At 39.1% G+C, this 12,230-nt stretch overlaps 1 protein-coding gene across 10 annotated transcripts in view; it reads left to right on the forward strand.

The window, feature by feature from the left end:
• Positions 1-12,230, forward strand: part of ppfia2 (PTPRF interacting protein alpha 2) — a 311,096-nt gene that overhangs the window by 174,754 nt on the left and 124,112 nt on the right. For all 10 annotated transcript variants that reach the window (XR_004414887.1, XM_033038206.1, XM_033038207.1 and 7 more), the window contains one exon: positions 9,859-9,933. Coding sequence is in view for 9 of the 10 variants with exons in the window: in XM_033038206.1 (XP_032894097.1) it covers positions 9,859-9,933 (75 nt within the window). In the remaining variant the exon portion in view is untranslated. The remainder of the gene's footprint in view (positions 1-9,858; positions 9,934-12,230) is intronic.

The following is a 12,230-nucleotide window of genomic DNA, read 5'->3' on the forward strand; positions in this document are numbered from 1 at the left end:
GGTAATCTATTAATCAAGCATCTGATGTTGTTTGGCCAAGTTTTCTTCCTCTATCAATATACAGAGATTAGAGTAATAGCCTTCCTGTATTCAGGATAATCTTCCTCTAGTGTCAAGCGTAACACCTTGCATTGAATTTATTTCTGTGGATTTTATTTAATTTAGTTTTACATAGGAACCTAGATATGACATTGATGTCATAAGGAGTAACTCTCCACTCTTCCCATAAAGGTAGCCCATAGGTTAATGCTTTATTTTTAAACTATTAAGTATTATTTTTTATGTGCGATCCTGTACTCCTCATTGAATTATCATTAGTCTATGAGCTTAATTGTGATTAAGAAACAGAGATGCACTGGGTAACAAGATTGTTGAGATAAGGCCAATAACTTCCATGTTAATCATCTGGGAAATAATATACAACAATTGATCATTTGTCCCATGTAGAGCTCATCCAATTGTTGCATTGTATTGGGATGAACAGTACTGGGATTCTTCAGCGATAAGGTATTTAAAGGCTGCTTGGTTAAATAAACCTACCTACCACTTGACTTCAGAAGCCTGGTCATGAAAGATGAACCGAACCACTGGTGTCTATCTATTTTATTTCACAGATAGTTAGGGTGGTGAAGAAGATTTTGGGCACATTGGCTTTCAATGGTCAAGGAAATTAGTATAGAAGTTGAGACTTTATTACAGTTCTGCAAAATGTTGGCAAGCTCGCATTTGGTCTATTGTGTTCAATTTTGGTCATCCTGCTAGAAGAGGGATGTTATTAAGCTGGAAAGAGTGCAGAAGAGTTTTACGAGGATATTGCCAGGTCACAAGGACATGAGCTATAGCAAAAGGTGGGGCAGGCTAGGACTTTATATCTTGAAGTACAGGAGGCTGAAAGGTGATCTTATAGAGGTATATAACATCATGTCTTTTTCCTTGGATAAGGGAATCAAGAAGTAGAGGCCATAGGTTTAAGGTGAGAGGGAAAGATTTAATAGAAACCTGAAGGTCAACTTTTAAGACGGTCAGATGGTGTTGGGTATGTGGAACTAGCTGCCAAGGGATACCTTTAGATAGATGCTATAACAGCATTTTAAAAACATTTGGATAAGTACATGGGCCTAACACGAGCAAATGGGATAGTTTAGATGGGGCATTTTGATCGACGGATGAATTGAAGCAAAGCACCTGTGTCCATGCTGTATGACTATGATACCGCACCTCAATAATTGAAAGAATCTCATTTTTATTGTTCTTCATTACTGATGAGCTAAAAGAATTAGATCTTACTGTGAAGGCTGTATTTTCATTTTGCATGTATCCTGTCAATACTATAGAAACTAAAAATTATAGCCACGTATTGGTGAAGTGACGCTTCAGTTTTCAATGAGGTTACAACTTTGGGGAATTAATATAGTTTGTAGAACATCAAAGAATGGTTTGTGTTCTTATTCAAAAGAGTAAGTTTGGATTTCAGCTGGCTGTATTTTTCAGCACCTTCTATGCATCTTGAAAGTTAAGGTGCTGCTTTCTTCTTGATACTTGGATGAAATTTGCTCTCTTGGCTTGTGCAGGGCATTCAAATTCCAGTTGTATGATGCCAACTTCCTTCCTTCTGGTATAGCTGTGTTACTGACTTAGAGTCAACTTTGATGATTCTGTTTGGAGAATTTGTCAAGAATCAACTCGTGCTTACAGATATTGAGTTTATATTGAGTTTATAACATTGCTAATTCTTAATGGATTTTTCCAGAACTTCCATTTATTTGTTTTTGAATGAGTCACATTTTTAAAATTTAGGTTGACATAGTACTGTAGAAATGTACTGCAAATCATTCGGTCATATCTGTGCTAACATTTTGAGAAAGCAGTTTTGCTTTGACCCACATCTCCATTGTTATCCTTAACATCATAGATTGCTTATCTTCAAACATTTGTCCGAATTCCTGTTAAAATTATTTATGGTATTAGTTTCCACCTCATTTCCTGGGTGATATTCCAGATCCCAAAACTTCTGATTATAAACAAATTCTTATTTCACTTCTAGATCATTTTAAACTTTAAATCTTCAATCTCTGGTTATTGGTCATCCATTCTAACAAAAATTCTTGTCTAGAAAACCTCGATACCTCTATCCTTGACTATTCCAAGGAGAAAGGTTCAAATTTTTCATTTTATATTTTTAACTGAAATCCATTATCTTTGGGGCATCTATCAGGATGTAACCTCATCGGTAATCATATTATAGTCTTTATTTTATTCTCCAATTGTGGTGGTGGGCAAAATAATCAACAGTTGTCCACATGAGGTTTTTAACCAGTGATATATGAGATTACATAGAAACATAGAAAATAGGTGCAGGAGGAGGCCATTCGTCCCTACAATGCAGCACCGCCATTCATTGTGATCATGGCTGATTGTCCACAATCAATAATCCGTGCCTGCCTTCTCCCCATACCCCTTGATTTTGCTAGCCCCAAGAGCTCTCTCTGACCCTCTTGCAAATTAATCCAGTGAATTGACCTCCACTGCCTTCTGTGGCAGAGAAGTCCACAAATTCACAACTCTCTGGAGAAGTTTTTTCTCATCTCAATTTTAAATGGCCTCCCCTTTATTCTTAGACTCTGGTCCCTGGTTCTGGACTCCCCCAATATTGGGAACATTTTTCCTGCATCTAGCTTGTCCAGTCCTTTTATATTTTTTTATGTTTCTATAAGATACCCTCTCATCCTTCTAAATTCCAGTGAATACAAGCTTACTCTTTCCAATCTGTCATATGACAGTCCCGCCATCCCGGGAATTAACCTCGTGAACCTACGGTGGACTCCCTCAATAGCAAGGATGTCCTTCCTCAAATTAGGAGACCAAAACTGCACACAATACTCCAGATGAGGTCTCACCAGAGCCCTGTACAACTGCAGAAGGATGTCTTTACTCCTATACTCAAATCCTCTCATTATGAAGGCCAACATGCCATTAGTTTTCTTCACTGACTGCTATACCTGCATGTTTACTTTCAGTGACTGGTGTACAAGGACACCCAGGTCTCTTTGCACTTCCCTTTTTCCTAGTCTGACACTATTGAGATAATAATCTGCCATCTTGTTCTTGCCGCCAAAGTGGATAACCTCACATTTATCCACATTATACTGCATCTGCCATGCATCTGCCCAAGTCACCCTGCAACCTCCTAGCATCCTCTTCGCAGTTCACACTTTGTGTCTGCTTTGTGTCATCTGCAAATTTGCTAGTGTTACTTTTGATTCCATCATCTAAATCATTAATATATATTGTAAATAGTTGTGGCCCCAGCACCGAACCTTGTGGCACTCCACTCGCCACAGCCTGCCATTCTGACAGGGGCCAGTTTATTCCTACTATTTGTTTGAATGAATGAATGAATAAGTTTATAGGCCAAGTATGTACACGTACAAGGAATTTGTCTTGATGCTCCGCTCGCAAGTAACAGCACGACACAGTAAACCATTAAGAATAAAGCATTAAACATTAAAACATTAAGAATAAAACTTTATACTTTTAACATGTGAATGAAATAAAATACCAGAGCAAAAGGAAGCTACAGACATTTGGTTATTGAGTAGAACTGCTGCTCGTGGAAAAAAGCTGTTTTTATGTCTGACTGTGGCAGCTTTGACAGTCTGGAGTCACCTTCCAGAGGGAAGTGCTTCAAAGAGTTTGTGGCCAGGGCGAGAGGGGTCAGAGATGATCTTAAGAGATATCAAGAGTAAAATGTAAAAACTCTTGTAAGATGTAAAATGTAAGAACAAGATGGCAGATTATTATCTCAATAGTTGTTGATGTATGAACGTATTGCAAGTAAAATAAACAAATGGCATTATATGGTTATTGAGAATATAATCTGTGTGTCCAATTAGTAGGCAGGGATTGGAAATGTCAGCTGAGTGACATCGTATAAATTATAAATACCAAAGAGCTTTATATTCTCTCCTTCCTGTAATTTAGCTCTAGGCAGATGATCTGTCACCTGAATCTACCTGCACATGAAGTGAATGTACATGATAAAATGTCTGAAAGTGGCACTAAAAATGCTACATCCCCTCAGGAATCAAACTCCGAGAATGCAATTACCTTCAAACAAATGACAGCAGGAAGGGACCATATACAATAGTGGTGAAGATTTTAACATGAATTTTTTCTGGACACATTGTATGAAATGAGTGACAATGCATGGCCCCAAATTTACTGGCTCATCGTTTTGTTGCTGAAAAGTCTCTTTCTTTAGATTTGAGGCAACGTTAAGGCCTGCGCAAATGAATTGTGGAAGACACACCTAGATGCACAGAGAGCATAGAACAAGAACAGGCCCTTCGGCCCACTCTGTCTGCACTGAACACGATGCGAAGACCAACTCTTATCTTCCCGCACATAATCCACATCTCTCCATTCCCTGCATATACATGTGCCTATCCAAATGTCTCTTAAATGCCGCTATCATAAATGCTGCTATCAAACACCACCCCCGGCAGCGCGTTCCAGGTATTCACCACCCTCTGTATAACAGACTTGCACATCTCCTTTGAATTTTGCTCCTCTCACCTTAAAGCTATGCCCTCTAATTGATATATCCATCCTGAAAAAAAAAAGTTCTGACACTCACGCCTCTCATAATTTTATAACTTCTACCAGATCTTCCTGCGTTCCGGAGAAAACATTCATCATACAGACAATCATCATCCTTCTCATTCAGATTAGGCTATTGTCCTTACATTAGGCTATTGAGATAAATCGATCAGTCAAAAAAATCATGGCTTTTTGACTGATTCTGATCATAACTCCATTGGAAGGGTGCTGAACTGTTTGGGTGCTGAACTGTTCAAAAATAAGCCATCCAATGTATATTTATAAATATGCAGGCCTTGGAATGATCAAAGACGTTGCTAATAAGGTTATGGGAACAGAAAGAGCAAGGGATTCTTGCAAGCTAAATCTCAGTGGGGTAGTTAATGCTCAATGTGTTTTCTACAAACTTGACCTCAAATCTGTATACCCCCACTTGGAACATGATGGAAACAGACTTGCGATTTTAAAGCATTACTTTGTGTTTGATCTGAACAAAATAATGCAAAAATATAAAACTAAACATCCCTTGTGCAGAAGAACTATTTCAAAATTTAAACCAATAAATTATTCAAGGAATTTAAAAATACACTTCATTGCAATGTATTTTTCATAAGCTTTGGAAAATTGTCTTCTGTTTACAAGTGTAGAAAACACTGGAAACACTCAGAAAGGCAGACATCCAATGTGGAAAAAGAAATTGAGTAAACATTTTAACTCAAAGTCCCTTCATCGAGTTGGGGGAAAAAAAGTTTTAAGTTGCAGTGTTGGAGCCTCGTGAGAATAGAGCAAGTACCTTCGATAAAATGAAGTCAAGACTGCAGTAAATGTTAAGTAGGGAGGTTGGATGAATAAAACAAGCTAAATAGCTTAGAAATTAAGGCAGTTAGTAAGAGTGAGAGAGAGAAACACGAGCAAAGGGGTGTAAAAATTGCAAATTGCAAAGCAGTAGGAAATGCCCAAAAGGTCAGGCTATGTCTGTGGAGAGAGAATAAGACTAATCAATGCTATGGTTAGATTACTTACAGCATAATTTTCCAGTTCTGATATGAACAAAGAAGGATCTGCAACCTGAAATGTTAACATTGTTTCTGTTCCCACAGATGCTGACTGCCATACTGAGTATTTTCAGTGTTATCTGGTTTTATTTCAAATGTCCAATATCTGCATTAAAAAAACAAATTAATTACACTCACAAGTATTACTTGTACTTTGACATTGGGAAATGCACACACAAAGCATAGACATTCACAAGCACAGTGGAATTTTAAAATAATAATAAGCATGTTGGTTTATTGCCTGACAGAAAATAACAACTTTACATTATTATGACCTCAAGCAGTTTAGTGTTCAAAATCACTGAATCCTTCTATTTCCCTGCCTCTATCTTCTCCTGGAAGTCCTAGCATAAATTCTCTCCCTTTCTCTAATTATTTCTGTGAAATGACTTGGAACATAATTCTGTGTTAATATGTTACATAAGTGGAAATAACAAACATAGATGAAGGATGAAATAGGAATGGTTGTAGCTGTTAATATAAATGCCGAAGGGAATGGTTCTTGTGATGATACGTCTGTTCAACAGAAGTTGAGTGCTTTTTCGTAACCTTTTTAGTAACCTGTAATTCTTTCCAAGATTCAGTTTAAAGCTTCTAACATCCCACTTTAATAATTAATTGTGAGTGTGGAAGTTAGTCTTGCCATGTACTAGATCTGCATGTTGGTATCTAATGCTCTATATTACCGGGCTGGGATTTTTCATTGAGTCCTTGGAAAGTGAGAACTTTCCCCATGAAGGATGTGGAGCCAGAACACATTTCCTCTTCGATGAATTTGATGCTAATAGTAATTATTGCATAATTTTAATGAATTGTACATTGAGAGTTTTCCATCAATTGCTTAGGCACAGATATGCTTATTCAGTTCGGAGTACCTGAAAAGTGGATGCACATTGACCATTAATTTTTGATTGTCTTATGTTGACAGTCATGTGCACAGATTAATCCTTAAACTAATCGAAAATGGTATTCTAATGAATTCTGTCACTGTTTTGAACTCAAGTTCTCAGCTCTATTAATTTATTCAGTCATTTCTGTCAATCACAATTATCAATCAATGATGCATATTTCTCAGTGTTAAATGAGATTAAATCTTATTTCTATACCAACTATCCTATCTTTTTGCTAAACATATTCATTATAATAAATTATAAGTAGTGTTGATACAATTGGTTCGAGTTTTTTTGGGTATTCTCTGGGGTAAGATCTGTCTTTTTGATGGATCTCCACGGTTTCTACTGAAGTCAACAAGGAGATCGGGAGAAGTCTTGAGAAATACATTTCCAGTATAATTATAATTCAGATGAACCAAACAAAGGTAGAGTGTAGATAGACACAAAATGCTGGAGTAACTCAGCGGGACAGGCAGCATCTCTGGAGAGAAGGAATGGGTGACGTTTTGGGTGGAGACCCTTCTTCAGACTGGTTATGGATAAGGGAAGCTAGAGGTATTGACGGTGTTATGGAGAGATAAACATAGAAACATAGAAACAGAAAATAGGTGCAGGAGTAGGCCATTCGGCCCTTCGAGCCTGCACCGCCATTCAATATGATCATGGCTGATCATCCAACTCAGTATCCTGTACCTGCCTTCTCTCCATACCCCCTGATCCCTTTAGCCACAAGGGCCACATATAACTCCCTCTTAAATATAGCCAATGAACTGGCCTGAACTACATTCTGTGGCAGAGAATTCCAGAGATTCACCACTCTCTGTGTGAAAATTTTATTTCTCATCTCAGTCCTAAAAGATTTCCCCCTTATCCTGTGACCCCTTGTTCTGGACTTCCCCAACATCGGGAACAATCTTCCTGCATCTAGCCTGTCCAATCCCTTAAGAATTTTGTAAGTTTCTATAAGATCCCCCCTCAAAGAACAATGAATGAAAGATATGCAAAAAAGTTATGATAATAAAGGAAACAGGCCATTGTTAGCTGTTTGTAGGGTGAAAATGAGAAGCTAGACTGACTTGGGTGGGGGGTGGGATAGAGAGAGAGAGAGGGAATGCCAGGGCTACCTGAAGTGAGAGAAATCAATATTCATACCACTGGGTTGTAAGCTGCCAAAGCGAAATATGAGATGCTGTTCCTCCAATTTGCGTTTAGTCTCACTCTGACAATGGAGAAGACCTAGGACAGAAAGGTCTTTGTAGGTATGGGAAAGAGAATTAAAGTGTCCAGCAACCGGGAGATCAGGTTGGTTCACGCGGGCTGAACGAAGGTGTTCCGCAAAATGATCGCCTAGTCTGCGTTTGGTCTCGCCGATGTATAAGAGTCCACATCTTGAACGATGGATACAGTAGATGAGGTTGGATGAGGTACAAGTGAACCTCTGCCTAACCTGAAAGAACTGTCGAGGTCCCTGGACAGAGTCGAGGGAGGAGGTATTGCGACAGGTTTTGCATCTTCTGGGGTTGCAGGGGAAGGTACCTGGGGAGGGGGTGGTTTTGCTGGGAAGGGATGAGTTAACCAGGGAGTTGCGTAAGGTGGAAAAGGATGGAGATGGGAAAATGTGGCTAGTGGTGGGATCCCTTTGGAGGTGGCGAAATCTCGGCGAATTATGTTGAATGCGACGGCTGATGGGGTGGAAGGTAAGGACTAGGGGGACTCTATCTGTTGCGACCAGGAGCAAGGGCGGAGCTGCTGGATACCGAGGAGACACGAGTGAGGGCCACATCTATGATGGGAAAGAGGAACCCCTGTTCCCTAAAGAATGAGGACATCTTGGATGTCCTAGTATGGAACACCTCATCTTGGGCGCAGATGCGGCGTAGACGGAGGAATTGGGAGTAGGGGATAGAATCTTTGCAGGACGCAGGGTGGGAAGAAGTATAGTCGAGATAGTTGTGGGAGTCAGTGGGTTTGTAATAGACGTCAGTCAGAAGTCTATTTCCTGTGATGGAAACTGAGATCAAGAAAGGGGAGGGAGGTGTTGAAGATGGTCCGCGTGCAGGATGGAAATTGATGACGTCCATGAGTTCTGCATGGATGCAGGAGGTAGAGTTCGGGGATAGGCCCACTGTATGCCTGGAACAGAGATTGTTCAACGTACCCTACAAAGATCTTAGCTACGCCTTGGACTTGGAGCAAGTGGGAGGAGTCAAGTAGAAGTTGTTGAGGGTGAGGACCAGCTCCGTAGGCGGGGTAGGGAAATTGGATGGTTCTGCGGTCAAGTAAGAAACGGAGGACTAGGAATAGCATGAAAACACATTTATGATTGAATATAATTGGACTTTATTGTCACAGTGTCCACATTGAACTATGGTAAACTGTCATTTAAGAGGGTTCTCTTTATTGGCATGAGTCTACAACCAAATTATCTTTCTATTTTCTTTTAATTTACTGACAATCTAAATCCTGATTCTGTAGATTGTATCATTATTCATTGCAGTTATGCAAGACTTTGGAGCAATAACTTTTGCCCTTTACCTTAAAAGTTAAAAGAAAAAAAAGAGGATTAAAGAATCAAAAGGTAAGAAAATGAAAAGGAAAAAAAAGAACAAAATCCTGGAAGTCTGGCATGTTTGGATACAAAGATCTTGCAATCAGTGGAAAGTCTTGCTTACAAACAATACTTTCAGAGCATAAAAATCATGGCACATCTGTGTTCCAAAAGAGGATCTTAGACATTAGCAAAGTTTTATGTAATTCCCCTGATAATCTTTTATCTTGTTTGCCTTGAGTAAAGATCTAAGATAGCCTGTTGGATTTTTTCATTCATTTTCCTATCTCTTCATCAAAAAATTACACGATCAACTTCACAATTCTGCCCCAGAGACCAATCTGCATCTTGTAATATTGTTTGTGTTTCTGAATTCACTGAATTTCTCGTGAAGGAAAAAAAATGAATTTACCGAACACTCTCGAATTATATATGACAGAGTTTGGTGCTAGTTGGATGTCCAAAGAGTTTTAAATGGATATTGCTGCGGTACCAGGTTGGAATATGCAATGTTTTGATTGTCATCAAAATAACAAGTCAATCTGAAAAGTGCTGAATGCACAACAGTACTGAATTACAAAACAGAGGCAAAAGTGGACTAAATTGAGAAATTGTGATTACTTGATCAACATTACCATCGGCTCAAACTGATCGCTTATGGAACCATAATGATGGGCTACATCAGTACAGTAAGTAGCATTATGATGCACTTGCATTAAAAAAAATCTACCATTTATACAAATTTGTTGTGTTTTATCTGAAGGTGAGGGAACGTCTACGAATTGCATTGGAGAGAGTATCCACACTGGAAGAGGAATTGACTGCTGCTAACCAAGAGGTAACACGTTTAAACACAAATCTCTTTGGTTAGACGATTTTTGCCTTTTTTTAACCATACATCATGTGGCTTACATGACAATGAAATATCACCAAATTATGTTCAAATCATTAGTCTTCAGACCAAACTCCATGTTACCAACGTGTGATCGCAGCAACTAATCATACTGTGAAAGTAAAATCAAATGGGAGTTAATCACAGATTTATGTGATGTTTCCTTAAATTCCTCAAATGTGAAATATGTTTTATGGCCTTTGTGCAGTAGATTGACATGTGTGCATTTAAAAGGAGAACATGATCAATATTTAATGGACAATTAATAGGTCAATCAGGTGGAGGAAAGAACTGCAGATGCTGGTTTAAATCGAAGGTAGCCACAAAATGCTGGAATAACCTAGTTGGACCGGCAGCATCTCTGGAGAGAAGGAATGTGTGATGTTTCTGGGTCGAGACCCTACTTCAGACTGATGTCAGGGGAGTGGGTGGCTCCACTCCCTTGACATCAGTCTGAAGAAGGGTCTCGAACTGAAACGTCACACATCTCTCTCCAGAGATGCTGCCTGTCCCACTGAGTTACTCCAGCATTTGTGCATACAATATGTCAATCATTTTCTTTGTAAACCTGAGCACATAGCTTGGCAACTGTTATTTTGATAGGACTGCAAAACAGATACTGAGATTATGATTCACCCAACTAACTTGTGTCAGATGCACATAAGTATACAGCTGAATCATCCAACTGGCTGATACACAGTTATTGCCTTACCTTCCACAAATAAATACTGATTTAAGTGAGAAGGTCAGTAGTTCAGCAGAGGCATGTGTTATTCACTGAACTGTCAAGGTTACAATTTGCTCAGGTAGTAATATCTCTGTGTGCTGTTGAGTTTCTAGGGAGCTCAGAGACTCCTGGCCTTTTGCTGATGGATGTCCTCTGCTATGGGCAATCCGGGCAGCATCATTATTCCTTTTACGCATCTGAATAACAAGAGGCCTCTGACTTTATGAGACCCTGAGAAGGAACATGGTCACTGGTTCATTCTGGGACTTTGAGAAAAGAGGAAGCAGCAATAGAGGATGTGTAAATTATCCGATGAAGGTTTGAGAGGTGTTCCAGTTGTTTCATGTTGCACCATACAAACCACCTCTGCTCGATTGTCAATTTTAAAGCATTCATTTTATCTACCTGGTAAAATATTTTGATATTTTACATTTGTTTGTCCCTCAACCAGTAGTTGGAACAACCCTTGTAAAGCAAATGCAAAATAAGGTAGCTGATTGACTTTTAATCGAACATCACCATCAGTACATTTATGGGAATGGTTTTCTTATTGATGTTTGTGATCTCGGGTATCACTACAGTGATACTATGATCTCAAGTACCACAACAAATACTATTTACGGATTACTCCGAAAACTGGAGAAGACTATAATCTAACAAATAAGAGCATCGCAATTTGAGAACAATGGATAGTTTGTAAAAACTGAAGAGAAGTAAGTTTCAGTAAACTAAATACTGTTATAATTAAAATTGAAAATAATTTTGTTCAGCAAATTCACTTTATATGTGAGATTTCAAAGCATTTATGTATGTTTTCAGTTTTGTTTTTGCATTGGATATGATAAGGGGATGCCTGAGCCACATGGAAAAACATTTTGGTGAAATAGAAACTATATTATAGCCCATGAACCCCTCGACATTTTTCTCCCTCAGCTTGCTGTGTATAAACTCCTGGAAAATGACATTATCTGCATGTGGGAAGACTGGTCACATGGTCTTCAGTACGTGCCAATGATGTCTGTGCCACACAGGGTTTATCAGACAGTCTAGCTGCCAAACTCCACTGGCAGTTGGACAAGTTCAGCAGGGAGCGAAGGAACAGCATGTGATGCGACTGTAAGTACCTGGAAAATAGCTGGCAAGCAATGGTTTGAACTATCTGGACCATTGGATTGTGATCTCATTAACATACTTTGAGTAACCAGTCAATATTAACCACAAAGTCTTAGTGCAGCAAAACATAGTCAAGGTTTTAGTTTAGTTTAGTTTAGAGATATAGTACGAAAACAGGCCCTTCGGCCCACCAGGTCCGCGATGACCAGTAATCCCCCGCATATTAACACTATCCTACACACACTAGGGACAATTTTTACATTTACCAAGCCAATTAACCTACATACCTGTACGTCTTTGGAGTGTGGGAGGAAACCAAAGATCTTGGAGAAAACCCACGCATGTCACGGGGAGAACATATAAACTCTGTACAAACAGCACCCGTGGTCGGTTTCTCCGGCGC

This window comes from Amblyraja radiata, chromosome 19, assembly GCF_010909765.2.
Source record: "Amblyraja radiata isolate CabotCenter1 chromosome 19, sAmbRad1.1.pri, whole genome shotgun sequence".
NCBI lineage: Eukaryota > Metazoa > Chordata > Chondrichthyes > Rajiformes > Rajidae > Amblyraja > Amblyraja radiata.